Below are 20,165 nucleotides of genomic sequence, written 5' to 3'. Positions count from 1 at the left end.
CCTAAAGATTCATCACTTTGCCCCAAACTTCAACTTATCTTCAAAACCTTCAACTGCCTAGTACAAACCACCACACAGGCGCTGTGACACACTTACATGGATTCCTCCGCCTGTTTGTTTAATGAAAGTGATTAGAGACCAAATCTTTCTTCAGCGCTTTCATTCCAAGCAGGCTGCCTCGGTTAGAAGTGTGTTCTTAGGTCGCCAGCGAGATGCCAGGTTGAAGGATTCACTGGTCCTCACAGAGTCCAGACACACAGTGTTGCATCAGGGCAGAAAAATGTTCTGCTCAGCGACCATAGGGCTGTAATTATATAGGAGCACTGCTGAGCTCTGCAGGATGAACGTCAAGACCGGAGAGATGGAACAGAAGAGGGCAAATACATGATTTGCTGCAAACTGGGAGAAGGGAAGGGTTGGTAACAAAGGTATGGATAGCAGAGACTGTTAACTGTCCCATCATGGAGGAAACCACAAGATTAGGATGAACGTTAAATGAAAACGCTATTGGTTGAGCATTGATTAAAAGGATAAAAATTCCCTTATAGAGATAGTATAAGAAGCTGGTAGATCACCGTGTCCTTACTATAGCACTCTCTTCCTTTATATGCTTAGTTTTCCTGCATTAAGTCATTCACCTTGTGACAACCCTCCTGACTGACCTGGTGCACAATATGGTGTGACTGACACCTTGTGGATCCTAAGTGTACACCCGGATTAAACTGTGTACTTTGCTTGGAATGAACTATCCCCGGAAAATTGTTACATTTTTGCGACCCCAGGACCAATTAAGAAACTACATTAAAAACCCCGTCAGCAGGGAGAATGGAAAGAAATGTGACAGTAATTTCAAATTTCAATTTTTATTATTTGTACATTCACCACTGATAGGCGTACTCAAAGAAGAAATAATAAAAAAAAAAAAAACAACTTTGTACTAAAATGATAAAATAAGGATTAAAAAACAATATTAAAACCATTGGTGAGGACACTCATAATGCAACCTCCCCTCTTGGGCCTGTATAGACACTACAGGGTAAGAGGACTGGAGGAAGAGGAGGAAAGGAAGGAGGAAGAAGAGAATCAATGATAAGGACATGATAATAACTTGTGTCAGGTGTGACAGACATCGATTTCCCCCCCACAGAGAATCGTCTCATCTCTTAACTAAATAGAGGGAGAGAGGAACACTGCATTGCGTTAGTAGTAATTCCACACCTGTCCAAAAATACCCCAGAGCTGCCTCATATAAAGACTTGATTTTCAGTTATCTTATATGTCTGTACAAAATGCCAAACACACTTATTCCAATATTTTCTGATTTATGCAAGCCTCTGCACAGAGGTCAGAGTTTTCTCTTTAGGCTGGACCGGCAAGGAGAGCCTTGGACTACATGCAGCAACAAAAGGATTCCTCATCCAGATTTCAGAGCTGTTAAAACACTGAGGCGACGACGACTGATAGCAAATCATAATTGGCACCTACACTTTGGGGCAAATGGGGAACATTTGGGGAAATAATGAGAATTACCCAGCGTGCCATACCGCGAAAAATCGTCAAGACAAAAAATAAGGGAAAAAAGAAAGGCAAACGTATGAAGAAAATATATCAAACCTCGACAGACACGCGTCGTACAGCACTCTGGGAAACAACACCGCAAAAAAATCATGGTCCCCTTTAAGCATGTGTGTAGGTGTAGATGTGCTTTAAAAAAGGTGACAATTTGGGAGATGGTGACGACATCAGTTGGTCCTCTGTTGGGTCTTAGTTGTAACAAAGTACATGTAGTGAAAGGCAAATGGAAGAGGGTGGTCTCCAGGACAGTTCCGTCAGGTGATTGGCCGTTAACGTCGCCTTTCTCGTGGGTCGCTGCGGCTGCGTGAGCGTCGGCCCCCGCCTGCCCCGCGGCCCTCTGGCCTACGGTAGCCATCCCTGCGTTTGTCATTCTCCCTCTCCCTCTCCCTGTCCCTACCTCTGTCTCGGTCCCTCTCCCTCTCCTTTTCCTTCTCACCCTCACTGCGCTCTCCAGTTGGGACGCCTCCAGCTTTCACCCTCTCCTTGCGCTCCTCTTCCCTTTTTTTCTCCTCCTCCTCATCTTGCTCCTTCCTCCGTTTCTCACGCTCCTTCATGCGCTCTGCTCTGGCAGCTTCCCGTTGAACAAACTATAATGAAGAGAATGCACAAAGCGATATTTTGAATTAGATGGTTATGTACTTGAAAGTGATGCATTAAAAGCAGCACGCAAAGTGTAAACGGGTACGTGTCTCACCTGTTCGTCCGTGAGTGGAAGCCAGTATATGCAAGGAGCCGCTTTGGTTTTGCGGAACAAATCATCAAGCAGCTTTGCAGGGGGATCCTCAGCTGTTTTCTCTGCCGAAAACATGCACAATATTAGGGCTGCAACAAGTGCTCATATTTCTATTTAATATAGATTATATCTCAATTCATTGTTTGGTTAATAATATGTCAGAAAATAGTTAAAAAGCCTTTCACACTTGGCCAAAAGCTTAAGGTACTTCTTCAACTGTCTCGTCTTACAATTGATAGGGTGGAACCAGTGAATATTTTTGCGTGTAGATTCATTTTCTGTTGATTGACTAATGGATTTATTTATTTTATCTCTACACTGTATTAACCCAAAGTCTAAACATATGGCTGCATCTCTTACCTTTCTTCTCCGTTTTCTTCTCCTTGCTCTTTCCCCTCTCCTTGCGGCGTTTCTCTCTGGAGCGTGACCTCCGTGGAGCTCCCTCCTTCTCTTCACCCGGTTTCCCAAACTCTCTGACCTTGTCGCGATCCCACTCCCGCTCTGCTCTAGCCTTCTCCCGGCGCTCCATCTCGCGCTCGCGTTCGGCCCACTGGTCGCGCTCGGGGAGGAGAGAGGGCAGGCCCGACGTGCGACCACGGACGGCGCCGGGCCCCTGTTCCTCTGCTGCGGGTCTGTCTGCCAAGCCTTTGTGGAAGTCCAGCTACAGAACAGACATATGCTCAGGATACAGATAGCTTAGCATTGTGGGCTTAAGAGTAAAAAAGACTGATAACAAAAAGGTCTTACCTCATCTTTCTGGCAGAAGTCTACACTGAGGACTTTTGGGTTGCTCTGAGGCCATTTCACGCCATGAAGAGATGCCCGTGTAGCGACGGCCTCCTCTGAGCTAGAGTACTAAACACAGAGAAGAGGGTAGATCTGTTACACACTGAAGAACCTTACACAGGGCAAAAGCAGTCTGACTCAGATCTATCAGAGAAAACACATGCTTGTTATAACTCACAGTGACGAAGCAGTGAGACTTGATTTTGTCGATCCAGAAGCCCTCCTCCACCAGGGTGCCAGTTCTGCTGAGCAGTTCTTTAAGCTGCCCCAGAGTGAATGGCCTCACCTAAACAAAAGAGTTTAAATGCAAAAATATCAAGCATACATACATACATACAATTCATATTCAGATACATACCATAAAGATAAACAAAAATAAATACTGCACATTGAGTTTAAGACTACAAACACACTGCTTTTTAGGAAAGTGACAAAGGTGGTTAAGCCTATAAAAGATGCACATGGGTTCAAGGAAGTGTGTAAATGAAGACACATGGTTAGGTCATAATAGGTAGTGGTGTAACAGAACAAAAAAGAAGTAAAAAAGGCTAATCAATGATTGGGTGTCGGTATAGACAGCAAAAAAATAAAAAACATAGGGGCATTGTCAAAATTATATTTGCTCCCTTTTTGTGCTGATCCGATCCGTGACTCAAATCACAATACCATCTGAACTGTAAATCCTGCAATCACAGGCAGCAGCTCAATATAATTACCACACGTGACATCACTTGTTTGGCTGCTTTTTTCCATCTTTGAACACCATAATCAATGAATGTTAATACCTAAGTAGAGCTTGTAGTTGTATTTAGGACAGCGTTTTCTCACCAGGTTGCTGATGTGAACAATGTTGGAGACTTTGCCGCGAGGAGGCGATGGCTGCCGGGCCGTGCGAACAGGGTCATCGATTGTGATGGAAACACCCGTTTTCTGCTGGCTGATAGAGCGACGAATGAGGGTGTCGCTGGGGGTCACTAGGATGGAGAAGGAAGAGCAGAAAACATCGTGTCTTGATTACTTCACTGACACGGTCCCTTTAGTTGTTATACTCAATAGAATTTTTCTATATTACACCATAACAGAATCACAGTCGTAACTGTTAACTACACCTGGATTACTGTCAATGCAGCGTGTAAAGTACAGTGTGTAGACTATTTATTGTCAGTTGTGTTATTACAAAGAAAAATAATTGTAAAGGTTAGCTTTAAGTCAAATCAACTCCTAAATCAAATATTGGGATTTCTTTTGGTCAATGTAATGCTAGATGAAGACCAAACTGTGATGGATCAATTAATTACCAGTGTTGATTTCTACATCATGGCTGGTGTGTGTTGGAGACTGGGTTTCCATGGCTCCAGAAAATGAGGTGTCTATCTTTTCGTCATGCGCCCTTATCCTCTCTCCGTCTCCCTGCGGGTCATCCTCCTCCGACTCCTCATGTCTGCTCATCTTTGCTTCTTTCTGTCCATTCTCCTGGCTCTCCAAGTGTACAACCTGCAATACAGGGAAGGTATCATCACCAGAGAGTGTTGGTGGTGCGCAGCGTGAGCAGGATTTTGGATTGAGCATAGAGCAATTTTTTTTTTCAAAGGATGGAGCACCACATTATATCACGCTGCTCTCTGCTCTCATTTTGCTCTGGAACTGCTGACACTAGGGGTTCGAAGCATGCCCAGGCCAGCCCGACCTAGAATGTATCTGGGTTTTAAGCCTGGCTGCTGAATAGCAACGCAGCTTGGAGAGAGTGGTGAGGGTTTTGAGTAAACAATTTTAGACAAACCTGTGTGACGGTGCGTCGGATCTGAAGGTCCTGGTCAGAGCGCTCCCGCTCTTCATCCTCAGCCCCGGAGAGGACAGCTTCCTCAGGGTGCAGGTCCACTACTGCCTCTTGCCCGAGACACGGGCGAATGTCTGGGATCAGAGACTGAGGGCAAAGGACAGATAATTCATGAGACGAATGGGCCTACAATGGTCAACACAGAGGACAGAAGCAATGCAAGTGCATCGGTGTATACACAAGAGCATTACTAGAAACAACAATGCCGTTTTCAATCAGTCTTATTAGGCTTGAAATACCTTGAGTGAATCTGTGGTAATGCTGATGGAAGGTTTCTTGGCAGTGACAGCTGTGCTGGAGCCCCACCTCCTCTTGCGACCGGCCGCAGCCCCGGAGTCCTGCTCGCCCTCTGCACTGCCAGTGCCTGGGGATGATTTACTGCCTGATAGGACAGAAGAAAAAAAAAAAAAAAAAAAAAAAAAAAAAAAAATGAATCCTCCAGGGCATGGCATATATAGCATAAGAGTATATGATATGACATCACAAATCTATGTACACAACATATTTTTGAAAAATGATGATCATGCAATCTAAATTATCCAAGATTTCCAAATAGTGGAGTTCCCAAACATTAGACCAATAGGGCAATTAATGCATACATTCTGCTGCTAAAGAGGAGCCAGTTAGGAGGGTGACTTACTGCTAATAGAGATCTTACGAGCTGAGAAGGCCTTTGGTGTCTGAAACACAAGAAGATAAAAAACAACCCAATACAAGGGAGAGGTGAGAGGCTGACACCAAGTGGTCAAAGACAGGTTGGAGGAAAGTTTGGACAATAACAGGAAGGGGTTAAGTATGGGCTGAGAGTGAATGATAGAAACTGCTGTGGAAAGTCTTTTTTGAAATTCAAGTCTACTCAATGGCAGCGGGCTATTTTGTGCATGCCATTCATAATTGCTTGATAGTAAACTGTAGTTGCAGTCTCTATCATGCAAACAAGGATCTGGTGAAAGTACTTCAGTTCATTTTTCTGTCATTAACTCCAATTAGTTTCACAGAAGTGAAAATCAACTAAGATTTAAGATTATCAGACAGAAGTATAGAGCCATTTTGATTAAACTGCAGTGGCCACAAATAAGATAAACATTTTTTTTTTTTTTTTTTTTTTTAAAGCTGCTTCTCCAACAAAGACTACACAGGGTATGATTGTAAATTAAGCATTTTCAAAATAACTGCTATGAAATATAACATTGAGTAAACGTCTACTTATTCCCTGGTACCACTGACACCTGATCCTTACTGGTTTGGATATGGCCCAATCACGACTGCATGTACTGTATTTAGGCAACAAGGGTCCAATCAAAGGTGGCTGAGATGTTTGGATGGAAATCTGTAAGCGTGTTGGCTGGCAGGATGGTATCAATAGTTCATTTGGGTTGGCCTTTTAAATGCTTTTGGCCAAAGCATTCATCCTCAGGTGTTTTGGCATTAGTCCTTTTAAAAATGCAGCAGGCTCTTATAATGGCAAAAAATGAGTCCAAATAGTTGGAGACCAGACGTTGAATGTTGTCAACAGTCACTGTGCACATAAATGTCAATTTTTGATGTTAGTGTTCAGTTTTGTTTGAGGCGCAGCAAGTTCGCACTGAGAGTCACAAAGTAGCAAAAATCCAAAGATGTTTGTTGCAGAAAGGAACTCAAACAGGAAGTCCTTCTTCAGTTCATATAAAACTATCAAGCCCATTGAGTCCAGGTAAAAGCTTTGGCCTCTTTGAAAACTCAGGTTGTATCCAAGAAAGTTATTCGCTGGAGAATTAAGAATCCCATTCCAAGAGATTAGAAACATCCAAAATGTCCTTTGTGAAGCATGTTACGGTTCACCATCCATCTTAAATGACATGTCCATAATGCCCCATTTTTCTCTGCAAGTGGGTTAAAAACGTCTCAAAGTAAAATAATATGAAAACTATTCAGTGGTTGAGAGTCTCACAGCAGGCTTGACTTGACGTGAGCAAAAAACCTTGCTTGTCTTGTCTCCATGTTGATTTTAAGGGCACGTTGCCTGATTAGTGGATAAAAGGCTAAGAGAGGTGGCCAACATTGACTAGCCGACCCCTTCTTTGAATCTCCGGGTCCAATCAATAGCTCTTGCCAGCCATATCCATGAAAATGAGGCAGCTTTTGTTGCCAGGGGTGTCCCTCTGCAGTGCAGGCTTGGGGGCTTATCTGTGGTCAACTCTGGATTCTTGGGGACAGTGGAACAGGTGCAGCAGTAGCAGTAGCAGTAGTAGTAGAAGTAGTAGTAGTGGCAGAGGTAGTATGCAGGTACCAATAGGGGCAATGGAAGAGGCATGAGCACCTTTATAACAAAGCAATCATTTGGGGTTTAAACATCAGCCACAGTGAGAAAACGACCTTGCTGTTTCTGCCTATGACAGTGCCAACAAAGGTTTTTACCAAACAACCATATTTAAAAAGATATATTTTTAAGGTAAAGAAAGTATTTTTAACAAAGAATATAGACATATAATCAAAAAGACCTACATGTAATATAATAAAGATTCAACTATAAAAAGTTAAGAAAGGGTCAGTCCATCTAAAGTCCTCCTCGGCTTCCGACAGCTTAGAGGACCAAGATGATTTGTGGTTCTTCAGGTGCCTTACCTCCTCGCTGGTCTCTGGATGCTTCTCCGGCTCTGCCATGGCAGACTCCTTCACCTGCCTGCATGGTGTGAAAAATACATATGAGCAGGAAAGAAAGGATCAGATGAGGGGTAAGGAAGTTTTTTTTCCGTTTTTTTATTAATAAAAATAAATAAAAATAAGGGGGGTAAAAAGGTATTAAGGCTAAACGCATACAACAGAATACAGTGGTAGATTTGTAAGGCGCAATTAAACAGAATTTACTGTGCTAACACCACATAATACAATAAATAATATATATGATTTGTAAATAATTTTAAAAATGTGAGAATAGCAATGCACAAGCCCCCTCAAATATCTAAGGATTGCCTTGGTACATTAAGTACATATAATCTGTATTAAAATGGGCTAAACATTAAAAAGGCACTACTATGGTCCTTTAAATGTCATTGAACGTTTCAAATATGGCGCCCTAAACTTAGATAACAAGGCAGCATTAAAAAAAAACGTATTACTAAATCTCAGCAATTGAACCTACTCCACTGAGATACACAAACAGCAACCAGGTGATGCTAAAATAACGGCGCCTTAAGCGCATCTCACGCTGTGGACCACTGTCACTTTGTCATTTCACAGATACGTTGCTCCTAATTCTTCAATGTGGGTCAAAGGACTGAACCGAGTTGAGGAGTCAAGAGGGTGCAGAGCCACCGCAGTCCTCCTTCAGACCTGCCGAGCACGTCCAGTCCGGACGGAACAGTCAACGACCGCCACACGGTACCTGGATAATGAGCGCGCGCCTCACGTTCTCATGGCATCCTCGTGCGCGCACATTCGGAACACGTTCGCGCATTCAGACTCAAATTTACTTGGGGGGGGGGACGGGACGGGACGGGGGGGGACTACAGTGCAAAAGGAACTGCTCGGATAAAACGCAGCATTTAGTAACGCTGCGGCTGTTACTAAAGCGGCTGCGTCGCAACGAGCCCCCTCTCTCTCTCCCTCCCTCCCCCTTTCTCTCTCTCTCTCTCTCAGCAGACACTACTCTTCTCTGAACGCATTCTTCACGTCCGTATCGCCTGGCAACCACAACCTGTGACGGACAAACCCTCGCCCGCTGTTTAGCTGAGCCGCTGTAGGGAGAACAGGCCGGCACGAGCGGCTAAAGCCACCGTCGGAGAACAGCCATGTCGCAACGGATGAAAAAAAGAAAAGAGGACGGTGTATAAATAAAAAAAAAGGACCCGCATCCTCTCAGCCACACCGGCTTCAAGGCAGCCTCATCAATCGCCTGATGGGAAAGTCAAAACCCGGCATCTCTAAAACACCGATTTATCATCATACAGTTATCAGGCTCTGCGCTACAATGTTCAAACAGGTCTTCAGTCAGAGGATTTTTACAACGACATTGAGGAACAGACTTGCTGAGAAAAGTCTGGCACTGATTCCCATGTTTACCCTATACAGTGGTTACTATTAAAATGGTTGCCATGTAGTCAGCCTGTCATAGCTTTGAAAAAAGTATTTGACATATTTTCACTTGCCTGTTTTAAAATGAATTCTCACCATCAATAACTTTGGCAGGAAAGTAGTAATTCAGACGAGATCCTGTCTATGTCAAAAAAAAACCTACACCTATATTTCTACCATTATTCACTGTGGGCTCCATGTAATGCTGTATTAACCATTCATACACATGGGATTATATATTTTTTTTCAATGTCGATCAGCATGTGTTTCCATCAACTAGTGCTATAAAGACATTGTTCAGAGAGTGCTACACAATGTCATATTTAGGGCACCGATCACTACTATTTAACTCACCAACGAATTGAATTGCTGCTTTCCCTCATATACACATTTAGGTTATTCTTAATTATTTATTTTAATTCACTTATTTCCTCTGTGCATGATGCATTTTTAAATTTTCAATTGCATGCACTTTCTTGTGGACTGTAAGTATGCAACAGTGAGTGGCACAGATGCACTTATGCTTCATCTTGAAAAGTAGAAGCAGAGAAAAGAAGCAGAGCCTGCAAAGTCATTGTTAATCATCAACATTTTTTTCAAAACCCATTAAATCTTGACATTTCCCCTGGGAGTTTTAGGTGAGAAAATGAATTCATAATGAACAGGAGATTGTACTGAAAATGTATTTACTTGAACTGTACTAACAATCATGTCATAACATAATGTTCCCTCGGCTCGAACAAACCAATCACAACAGCCTTTGCATGTGATATCATACTGGGACTCTCAAACTCATACAGGGATGAAACCAGGTATGTATATTAAAATGTAAATTGACCTTTCGCCCCTGCTATGATTGGTCAGTCTGCATTGAGGGGCGGCACTAAGCGAAGGGTCAATTTAAGCAATTTATCCAAAAAAGTAGGACCCTCACTGGCTTTTTTCACTTTTGTAGTTCTGAATCAAAGAATGAACTGTTGACATTATTGACTTCATACTAAATGTCCAATTGACTATGAGGACAGATTCATTCACCTGTGTGTTAAAATTTGACGCACACACACACACACACACACACACACACACGCACACACACACACACACACACACACACACACACACACACACACACACACACACACACACACACACACACACACACACACACACACACACACACACGCACAATGTATAGGATGTGTTCCATAAGACTAAGACTTAAAAGCAGACCTTTCTTTGTCCGTTTCCTCCTCTCCCTCGTTGTCCTTTCTCTTCCTTTGTGACTCCTCTCTGGTTGGTGCTTCCATGAACATTTTCTAAAAGTTTAAACAGGGCAGGAAGTGTGAAATATTATATACGTTAAAGTTGTCTACATAGTTCAGGTTACACCATCAAAGGGAAAAATAAATACCAGAAATAAAGCCATAACATTTGTCTGTAGCATAACCTTTTTTTTTAGATTTTAGATAAATCTTAACAATTGTAACAAATATTCAAATGAAAATAAAAAAAAGTCTGGTTGCTCATTAACCTCTGAGCAACTGACCTTGGTGCGAGTGTCTTCATCAGCAGCTGTGTTACTCTTCTCTACAGACATCTCTCTTTTGGAAGGGGAGGCTTTCTGAGCTTCCTTTAAACCTTCAGCCTTAGCCTCTAGTGTCATTCTGTGTTGTGGCGAGGTATCTCTGTCAGGCTTCCCATCCTAAAAGGAGACAAATAGAGCAACATTTTATGCACCAAGAACATACATTTCTCCCCCAATATGTTTATAGAAGACTGCAGTGATAATGCCATCTGAGTGACAGATTAACGGCTACTGATAGATAAGGCAAAATGTTATGCATAGCTGACTGCTGTTGTGCTTAAAGCTTCAGAGACAGGGGCTTTTCCTGTTGTATGGAAAACACTTTGCATGAATACAAGTTTTTGCTTCTGTGACAAATGAAAACGTTGCAAGATGATGAGGAGGCACTTTATGTGAGGGTCGGGGAGAGAGGTTCCACTTACCTTTCTACCTCTTGTAGTGGAGCGGGTTTTCTCTTGAGAGGAGGAGGATGAGCCAGACGACCCAGATGATGAGGACCCAGAGTCTGATTCTGAGGAAGAGGAATCGTTAGATGATGATCTTCGTCTTGCTTGTTTCGCTTCCTTCTTTGTATCTCTTCCTCTACGCTGTGCAGCGTCCAGTGGGTGTGTAGGACGGCTTTCATCATCTACTTTTTTGGTGGATTCCTTTTCTTTGTCCTCCGACACTGAGCTTATGGCCTTTTCCTTTTTGGGACTTGGGACCAGAGTGGTACCAAGACTGGTCTCCTTCTCAGGCACGGCCCCCATGGACCCGGGTGCCCTGGCAACGACCTCCTGTTTTGTCCCCTTCTGTGGGTCTTCCTGTTCAGCGGAAGGCTGGAGTCCTTCTTCCTGGCGTTCCCCGACATCGGTAAGGGAGGAGACAGCCGAGGCCCAGGGCTGGGGGGTATCGGAGAAGTTACGGGGTCGCTTGATGACCATGGAAGGGGAGGAAGATTGGACGTGAATCGGGGTGTCCCTTAAGAACCGGAACTTCTTGAATGAGGATTGAGGCATCGGGGGTGTTGGTGACATGGATTCTGCTGATTCACCCTGGGGCTTTGAAGCATGGTCATCTCCCTGCTCTTCTGTCTCTGTTGATGACTTTCTATCTGGTGCAGTGGAGAGGGGGGGAGGAGTGGGCAGGGGGGTGAGACCGATCTCACGGCCACGCTTGGATGGAGGCAGGTGACTCTCCCTCTCCTTTTCAGCCATCCTAGCTCTCTCTTTCTCCTGTTCCAGGGCCCTTTCCTGCTCCTTCTTTTCTTTCTGCATGGCCTTCTCCTTCTCTAACCGCTCATGTTCCAGAGCCCTCTCCTTCTCCAAGGCTCTCTCCCTTTCAATATTCTCCTGCTCTAGAGCTTTCTCCCTCTCAAGCCTCTCTTTCCTCTCCTTCTCGGCTCTTTCCTTCTCCTTCCTCTCCTCTTCCAGGGCTGCCTCTCTCTCCACTCTCTCTTTTTCCTCCCTTTCTCGTTCAAAGGCCTTTTCCTTCTCTATCCTTTCTTGCTCCAAGGCTTTCTCTCTCTCAATTCTCTCCTTTTCCTTCCTCTCAAGCTCTAACCTCTGCTGTTCTAGGGCTCTCTCCTGCTTCAGCCGTTCCTGCTCTAGAGCTCTTTCTCTTTCTATTCTCTCTTGCTCCAAGACTTTCTCCCTCTCTAGTCGCTGTTTCTCCAAAGCTTTCTCTCTCTCTAAACGCTCTCTTTCCAAGGCTCTCTCTCTCTCTAGTCGCTCTCTTTCCAGGGCTCTCTCCATTTCTAGTCTCTCTTGCTCCAAGGCTTTCTCTCTCTCTAGTCTCTCTTGCTCCAAGGCTCTGTGTCTCTCCAACCTTTCCCTTTCAAACCTTTCCTGCTCTAACGCCTTTTCTCTCTCTATCCTCTCAGCCTCCAGAGCTCTCTCCCTCTGAAGCATCTCTTGCTCAAGAGCCCTTTCCCTCTCCCTTCTTTCCTGCTCCAAGGCCATGGCTCTCTCCATTTCTTCTCTCTCTCGCCTCTCTCTCTCCAGACGTTCTTGCTCCAGGGCCCTCTGTCTCTCGATCTCCCTCTGTCTCTCGATCTCCCTCTGTCTCTCCCGGGCCCTCTCTTGAGCTATAGCTTGCTCTAGCTCTTCCCTCTCTTTAGCCAAAGCTAGTTCCCTCTGATGCCTCTCTCGTTCAAGGGCAAGTTCTCTCTCCCGCTGCAGAGCCTTTTCTTGTTCTTCTCTTTCTAAGGCCTGCTGACGTTCAATTCTCTCTCTCTCCAGAGCTCTCTCTCTTTCTTCTCTCTCCAGCGCAAGAGCTCTTTCCCGCTCTACCTCCATCGCTCGTTCTTGCTCAAGTTTCCTCTGCTTCTCTTGCCTTTCCAGATCAAGGGCCCTTTCTCTTTCCATCTCAGAGTCCCTCTCTTCTGTTGCAGTGGCCTTGAGGACACCAAAGGGTAGTTGAATATGGGCAGAATGTGCTCCTATGATACCCTGGTTAATGCCTGGAACCGTGGGAAATGACGCATGACCTGCTGCATTGGCTGTGTGAGTGATGGCAGATACCAGACCCTCTTGAGGCCCTCTGCCAGGAAATAATGCAGCCAGAGAACTGCCGTCTTGCTTTTCACCTTCCACACCAGGGCGGTGCCATCCTGCTCCCGAGAAAGCACCTTCTGACTCCATTTTACGTGCCAGAAGGGTGAGTGGGCCCGGCTTGCGCTCGGCATGTCCACTCCTCTGTGGCTCTGGGCTGCTACTGCGGCTGCCGCTGCTGGAGGACCCAGAGCTGGAGGTACTCGATGAGCGCCTAGCTGGGGCTACATCTGGACTAGGGGGGCTCTGTTTAGGGGTGTCAGGCAGGGGGAATGATAACTCTGGAGGTGGAGAGGGAGGAGGAGTTGGCTGGCGGAGTTGAGGGGACAAAAGGGAAGGCATGTGTTGCTGCGGGGGTTGACAGGATGCCCCAGACCTCTCTCTGGTCGTGGGCGCTCTGGCCGGCTCTCTGTTGCTTCTCCTCCGAGCACCGCTTTCCCAATCTTCATCTTCGCCATCCTCGTCGCCATCCTCGCTATCGTCGTCGTCACTGTCTGCAGCGGCTTGGTTCGAGGCAGACCCCTTCTCTGGCCGCTGCTCACCGGCAGGAACGCGCATGGCCATAGAGCCGGAAGCAGGGGGACCTGACATGTCGGCATCCTGGTTCCTGTTACCCTCCCCCTCATTTACTGCACCAAACAATCCATCTACACCGGAGGGGCCAGGTGGCTTGTGCTGCTCAGCCAATGCTGGCGTGGCATCCTGATGAGGACAAAAAAGGGGGTTGAGGCTTATTTTGCCATAACAATATATACTGTTCTTTCAAGTAAAGGATCTGGAACAATTCTTACCAGCAAGTTCCTTTTAAATGTGCAAAAAAATGTTTGGGAGCACAAAGAATCTCGAGACAAAAAGATTAAAGAATGTGAGCGATTTCAATGGATAAGAAAATAAAGTGATGTCTGACCTGAGCTTGAGGAGGGCATGATGTACTGTTATTAACTTCTGTGTGGTCCTCTTGCTCTGTTTGAAAAAGACATAAAATATAGTTACCAAAATGTTTTGAATGAGGACCTGAGATGTAAACAATAACACACATGTGGCAGTGGTAGATTCTATAAAAACTTACCATTTGTGTCATATGCTTCGCGGGCCTCTCTCTCCAGCCGCTGCCTCAGGAGCTCCTGTTGTTTAGCCAGGTACTGCTTGATAAAGCTGTTTTGGCTCATTTCCTCACCAATCTAAACAGAGACCAATACAAATAGGTTGAATAGGTGCCTTCAAGGCCACTTCCACATACTTTTCTGCAGACATTTACAAATATTGTGCTATTGTTTATATGACAATGTAAGCAACTTTTAGACACTTACCTGTGAGTTTGGCTGCAGTCCTATGTGAGCGGTGGAGGTCCTCTGAAGATTCTCAAGCATGAGAGCCTGTTATTGAGACAAGAGACATATTTAAATCAACGTCAGTACATGCAGGTATTCCTAAAGTTCTTAGAGATGGTACTGAGTGCATGACCACCTAGTTACTGTGTGTGTACTGAATTCAGTAGTCATTTTCATTATGACTGCCATACGAATACAAATATTTCCATAATTGACTAACTTTTTTGAGTCTCAGTGTGCCTCAGTAATGCCAGCAGCATAGATGGGACAAACATCATTCTGCCTCATTGCCTATCTTTCTCAGTAATTTCTGGTTTGGAGTATGCTGCTTTTGATAAAAGGTTAGGTGAGAGTCATAAGGGTCATTCAGATCAGGCCTGGCAGCTCGCAGACTGTGGTGGAGAGCAGACCAGATCTAGAATGAAGTGGGCAGGCAGAGGTGCAAGCAAAAATGCAGCTTGACATGACTTTGTTTGAATTTTTCAAAACTTTAATTCATCCATCTGTGTCCTGATGGCGAGCCATGCAGCATCCCTCCCGCTCTGCTGCCACTCATAGCATCAACATGGAAAGGGCAATGTAAACACCACTTGCTGCTTTCATGGCGGACAAATGGTAATTAACCAGATTACCCGCTTAAAATCAGAAAAAAAATAATGTCCCAACTTTCATGTTGAGGTGGATATGTCGCAATGTAAACAAACTGGCTCATACATTCATTGTGCAGCACAGGGGCCTGTGGTTCATAGTGGGTCAAAATGATTGCTAAATTGCGCGGAAAACAGTAAAACCCGTCAATGTGATAACACTGCATTGACGTTAAATAGCCAGTCGGAGTTCGCTGGTAATAGTTGACGGGCTGGTAAATAAGGCGTGTAGCGTTAACCTCCCGGGTAAACTCCCGGTGTACACAAACACGCTTGTGAGCGACACCGTGAACGGCTTCATGTAAACCAGGCCACCGCTCACGGCTCAGCGTTAGCCTGGAGAGCTAACGAGCTAACAGGACAACATTACCCCGACACACTTTGAAATCAAGCACCAACTTAATGAAACTCCCGTTGGTGCTACTGTTGAAAAAAATAAGCACGGCTAAAACACCGCTCCGCCGCAGCGTGGTGCACAGAGAGGCATTTCTCGGCGGACTAATGGTGGTTAGCCTCGACAACTCTTCCCCGCTGCTCGGCAGCAGAGACTCGGCGGTCGGCCCTCGAGAGGACGCCAGCCCGTCTCATCGTTACCGCTAGCTCGAAGCAGCGGGGCCCGTGTTTCCAGAGCACAACTCACCCCTTTGAGTCTTTTGACGAGAGCATTTTTCTGCCCGCTTTTCGAAAGTCCTCTCTCCTCAAGAGCAGCTTTTAAATCCGCTACTCGGAGGGACTGGAGCGGTCTCCCGTCCAGCGTAACGTCTTCGAGGTCCGCCATTTTCCGTTCCTCTAGTCAGTCCCAGCGAGAGCGACGAGCAACGCCTTCCTCCACCGCGCGTCACTGCCGACGACTTCCCCTCGGCAAGTATCAGATAAATGTAACCTTCCTCAGGACGCAAAGCCCTGAACACACACAAGTACCCGTCAGTACTGTTGGCTGCATTTTATATAGTAGACCCAGATTACAGTTTTGTCCCTTTTTTTTTTATTTATTTCACCAACGCTAAACTTTGCGCAAAACCTGCGCAAGCGTGATTTCCTGCACAACAAGGCCACCGAGTAACGCACACTCTTCCTGTGTTTGTCGGAGAGATTAGCGCGACGCTCATTCAGCCCCGCTACCGTACAATATGCCGACAATAAGGTGATTTATGTTTGAAAAAAGGATGGACACTCTCGGACATTTATGTTAGGAGCGGTTAATGGCGACGCTAAATTCAGACTTCGGTGGTAGTATTTCTAAGATTTAAGCTAAGCTACATGTTAACACTCCCCAGATCAGAGGAGGCTCTCTGTGCAGCTGGCACAGCTGATTAACCTACAGGAATAGCTGACTTTTTCTCAGGCTGAAACAAACGTGTCTTTGAAAAGATGTCGTGGTTCAATCACGTCAGTCCAGGCTTAAATCAGCAGCAGCCGCAACAGCAGCCGCCGCAGTCCTTTGGCAGCGACAGACTCACAGCCACAGACATGCTCTGTAGCTCTCTCCACTCCAGGCTCAGAGGTCCAACAGAGGGACCCCCGACCATGGCAACACAACACTGGACCGGCTGCTCCTCTCCCAGGCTGGAGGACTTTCCATCTGTTCCCCGGGGCTTAGTCAGCCCCCCCAGCCTTGGGAACCTGTCCTGCGCTTCCCCGGGCGCAGGTAGGGTTAGAGAGCCGGAGCCCATCTCCTACGTGAGCCTCCAGGAGCAGCGGTGCGTCCTGAGCTGGTTCCAGGGCTGGAACGACTCTCAGAGGGAGCGGTTCCTCCAGGACCTTCTGGGGAAAGCTGTACCTGGGAAAGTGTGCACCCTCCTAGATTCACTCAGCACTCTCCAGGTACCTTCTACACTGTCACTTCGTAACAGCTAGTCCAGAGAGTGATGTTTTGTAACATTTAACAGCTGATTTCTCTTCTTTCTTTTTTTTCTGCACACCTGCCAGGTTAAGGACAGACTACCAAACATCTATGAATGCCAGCTGCGCCTGTGGACACAGTGGTTTGAGTCTTGGGGAGAGGAGGAGAGGAATCATTTCCTGCACATACTGGAGGAGCAGGACCCAGTTTTTGTTGGCCACTTTTACAAGAGCGTAGCCGGTACATCAGGAAGAGACTGACTAGTGTTTGCATTGTGATGGAAAAGCAAGGGATTATAACAGAATGTGTTAAAGAGGTGACATGTGTTTGTAAATGTGTATTGAAACTGAGGTAGGTCTCTTAAGAGACATGTTTGTGTGACTGTGAAGAATTCATTGTAAGAACAAGTGTTTATTCAATATAAACTGTTTTTATTCAGTTTCATACACCTGTTTCTCCAGGGCAGCATCACACACTACTTTTGCTTCTATCATGGGTGAAGCTCTACCATCTCTTGACCAAAAGGTGTGAAATTGTAATGAACAGGTTTTAAATCTGGCAGTAACATAATTAACTTGACTAAATGGTTAATTTAGCTGTACTGGGCCTAGTGATTGAAACTCCTGGAATTACATGGACAAGAGGACAAATTATCTTATAATAAAAAAAATCATCATTGTACATTTGTTTTTTGTTTTTTTACATTTAGCAGCAGAAATAACCAAAATATGTATGAGAACTACTCAAGGGATTGTTTTTTGACCTACTGAGAAACCCTTAAATGAGATGCATGTCTAAGATTTGACACAGAACAAAACATAACTTGCCCTGTTCTCTATTTTATCCAGTCGGGCGATCTTGGAGAAAGTGACACGATTGGTGTCTGACTTTCAACATCATCAACACAAAAATTGATAAATGGATAGATTTTGTCAGTAAACCTTTGACCTACAAATGAGTACATATGAGTCCTGGCACCAGCGTCGAAGAATGAGATCTTTCCCTGTTTGTAGTCCAGCAGAATTCCAAGTATAAGAGGTTGCGTCTGAACCGGAATAACAACCAAACTATTATCGACAGCTTTGTACTGACCCTGTCTGTTTAGGACTATGGTCCAGAAACCATTTGTCGGATTGTACATTATTGCTCCCTTTCTTTTAGAAGATTCACTGGCCACCCCAAGGTGGTAACAAAGCCTCCCAGCTACAGACACCTCCCAGTAATGTCTGCCAGTTGAGAAGCCAGATGTGCCAACTACAGCAAGATCCACATCAAACCGGCCTGGATGGTCGGGGACGTCTTGCACTTCCCTGGAAGTGATCATCATAGTGTTATGTGCTGACAGACGTATTCTTGGGTGCGCTGTGTTTGGATCCAAGGTGATCCTCCCTGTAAACCGAGAAATGTAGTCAATCATCGCATTTTTAAAGGGAAACTGACATTAAAGCAGTGATTTAGCATGTCACTCACATAAAATTCGGGCAGTCAGAAGTGATATATTAAAAAAAATGGGTCAACACCTAAAATGCAGGATTGGACTACATTTCCTATAAAGCAACTGGCTGGCATCTTTCCTTCCTTATCTTGTAAACGGCCATGTCTTAAAAAAAATCTATTTCCCCAGACTTGATAAAGTCTTTTCTGGCTGTTCCAGAGCCAGAAAAGACATTATACAACAATTTTCACCAGTCTGTTTGTGTGTAGGATTGTATATATATATATTTTTTCATAACACTTATGCGGTTTGAACATTTATGATGTAGGATTTAAACGTTCATTCTAAATAGTAATATCCCGAAAATCTGCAGGCTAAAAAATACCAAGAAATTAAATGAACTCTTGCTTGTGACTCACTGGCATGGATTGTATTTTCTTCCACATCAGTGTTGTTTTGAAGATCTGAGGAGAAAGAAAAAACAGCATTTTGTAGTTGTTTTTCTCTTTGTGTGTGTTTGTGTGTGTAGGGGGGGTAATATATACGCAGTGTATTGTCTGCACTTTGCTGAACAGAACTTATAGTTACCTCGTACACTATCCTCAAGTTGGTTCTTCTCATTTTGCAGTCCTAGCATTGAGACAGACCCCAGTGAGCACTAGACGGGATTTAGACGTCTAACTCTGGTCTAAAACTGGTTGAAATCGGGTCTAAACGTCTATAGACGTCTTTTCAACCGGCTAAAACACGGTTACAACTTCAACATGTCACAAAACACCATTTGGTTGATAATGTGTTCTGTTGTAACGTAAGGCTGTAAGAGAGACGATATTAACATATTATATATATATTATAGTATTTATGTAAAGTATTCAACTGGTCGGCTAAATATGGTCTACACGTAGACGTGATTTCAACGCTTTTAATGTTTTCACATAAAGAGTCGTAAATACGGAACTATTAACGTCTTGCTGCCAACAAGAAGCTCACGGGACATCCTAACGGAGCCGTGTACGTTCAGTCTGCGTTCATGTAAAACACAGTGAGCGCCTACTGCTGGAACGCGCATGCGCAGGAACTCAGGCTCAGACTGCGTCTACAACTTTGAAAGTAGCCCCGGTCGACAGGCTCGGCACCGGACTTGCGGAGCGAAGTGAACGAGCTGACGGGAAAAACACGAGGCTTCACGCTCACTACACACTGTGTAAGTACTTGAACTACTGGATTCAGTTATTCAAAGCGAAATTAGCATCATTAATATCATTTTAAGCTGCTCACGATGCAGGCGAGGCTGCTAGCTTGTAGCTACTGCTACATGGACAACAGTAAACATTAATATGTGTGTAAGTTAATGTTGATGTCTTTATGGGCTGTCGCTGTAGTTCATTGATATAGCTAAAGGGAGTTTTAGGCCATTTTACAGCTAAAATACATTACAGAGAGCTAGTGGGGCTGTACACAGTTTAAATGGGAGGAAGTGAGTAAAATAAATTGATGAACAAACAAGAAGACAGTCAGAACAACTTATAAACAATATAAAGTGTTATAATGTGTAATATGCGCTGCGGGACTAATAAAGGATTATCTTATCTTATCTTATCTTATGCCAGGGAGCATGTTTCCGTTGGAAAGACGTTTAAAAACGGCTATGGTCACCGGTGAACAGACTGGTTCAACAGTGAATATGTTTTTAATTCTTGTTTACTTTACAGACATCCATCTGAAACCGGCTCCTGGAGGTTTTGACAACCACATTTAAAGAAGAAACCGGAGATTCTGTTGTGTGTATTTTCAATTTCATTGTAGTTG

At 44.7% G+C, this 20,165-nt stretch overlaps 3 protein-coding genes across 3 annotated transcripts; 1 reads left to right on the top strand and 2 right to left on the bottom strand.

The window, feature by feature from the left end:
- Nucleotides 1–876: 876 nt before the first annotated feature.
- On the bottom strand, nucleotides 877–15,893 carry acin1a (apoptotic chromatin condensation inducer 1a). The gene is made up of 18 exons (XM_054596790.1): nucleotides 15,719–15,893; nucleotides 14,411–14,476; nucleotides 14,170–14,281; nucleotides 14,008–14,063; nucleotides 10,992–13,802; nucleotides 10,531–10,686; nucleotides 10,215–10,300; nucleotides 7,536–7,593; nucleotides 5,572–5,611; nucleotides 5,171–5,313; nucleotides 4,875–5,018; nucleotides 4,393–4,588; nucleotides 3,923–4,068; nucleotides 3,273–3,380; nucleotides 3,056–3,163; nucleotides 2,669–2,969; nucleotides 2,270–2,370; nucleotides 877–2,162 (listed from the first exon to the last, which is right to left on the bottom strand). Exons 1-18 carry the CDS (start codon nucleotides 15,854–15,856, stop codon nucleotides 1,845–1,847), a joined length of 5,088 nt encoding a protein of 1,695 aa, XP_054452765.1. The 5' UTR covers nucleotides 15,857–15,893; the 3' UTR covers nucleotides 877–1,844.
- A 556-nt stretch (nucleotides 15,894–16,449) lies between these two features.
- Nucleotides 16,450–17,267, top strand: LOC129089375 (uncharacterized protein C14orf119 homolog). Its single transcript, XM_054596793.1, has 2 exons — nucleotides 16,450–16,902; nucleotides 17,008–17,267. The coding sequence occupies exons 1-2, from the start codon at nucleotides 16,450–16,452 to the stop codon at nucleotides 17,179–17,181; spliced, it is 627 nt and encodes a 208-aa protein (XP_054452768.1). The 3' UTR covers nucleotides 17,182–17,267.
- A 10-nt stretch (nucleotides 17,268–17,277) lies between these two features.
- On the bottom strand, nucleotides 17,278–19,008 carry LOC129089374 (zinc-binding protein A33-like). The gene is made up of 3 exons (XM_054596792.1): nucleotides 18,945–19,008; nucleotides 18,776–18,820; nucleotides 17,278–18,310 (listed from the first exon to the last, which is right to left on the bottom strand). The coding sequence occupies exons 1-3, from the start codon at nucleotides 18,991–18,993 to the stop codon at nucleotides 17,757–17,759; spliced, it is 648 nt and encodes a 215-aa protein (XP_054452767.1). The 5' UTR covers nucleotides 18,994–19,008; the 3' UTR covers nucleotides 17,278–17,756.
- Between the last annotated feature and the right edge of the window lie 1,157 nt (nucleotides 19,009–20,165).

This window comes from Anoplopoma fimbria, chromosome 3 (genome assembly GCF_027596085.1).
Source record: "Anoplopoma fimbria isolate UVic2021 breed Golden Eagle Sablefish chromosome 3, Afim_UVic_2022, whole genome shotgun sequence".
Taxonomy (NCBI): Eukaryota; Metazoa; Chordata; class Actinopteri; order Perciformes; family Anoplopomatidae; genus Anoplopoma; species Anoplopoma fimbria.
Note: the sequence above shows the minus strand (reverse complement) of the source record. Positions and strands in the feature narration are given on the sequence as shown.

What these genes read in the sequence shown, in the direction of transcription:
- LOC129089374 (XM_054596792.1), bottom strand. Translation starts at nt 18,993, where the DNA reads ATGCTAGGACTGCAAAATGAGAAGAACCAACTTGAGGATAGTGTACGA. An exon ending in ACTTGAGGATAGTGTACGAG is followed by an intron (nt 18,821 to 18,944) that starts GTAACTATAAGT and finishes CTTTCTCCTCAG; the next exon opens with ATCTTCAAAACAACACTGAT. An exon ending in AGAAAATACAATCCATGCCA is followed by an intron (nt 18,311 to 18,775) that starts GTGAGTCACAAG and finishes CTCGGTTTACAG; the next exon opens with GGAGGATCACCTTGGATCCA.
- acin1a (XM_054596790.1), bottom strand. Translation starts at nt 15,856, where the DNA reads ATGGCGGACCTCGAAGACGTTACGCTGGACGGGAGACCGCTCCAGTCC. An exon ending in TGATGTAGAAATCAACACTG is followed by an intron (nt 4,069 to 4,392) that starts GTAATTAATTGA and finishes TCTCCATCCTAG; the next exon opens with TGACCCCCAGCGACACCCTC. An exon ending in TTCCACTCACGGACGAACAG is followed by an intron (nt 2,163 to 2,269) that starts GTGAGACACGTA and finishes TCTTCATTATAG; the next exon opens with TTTGTTCAACGGGAAGCTGC.
- LOC129089375 (XM_054596793.1), top strand. Translation starts at nt 16,450, where the DNA reads ATGTCGTGGTTCAATCACGTCAGTCCAGGCTTAAATCAGCAGCAGCCG. An exon ending in ATTCACTCAGCACTCTCCAG is followed by an intron (nt 16,903 to 17,007) that starts GTACCTTCTACA and finishes CACACCTGCCAG; the next exon opens with GTTAAGGACAGACTACCAAA.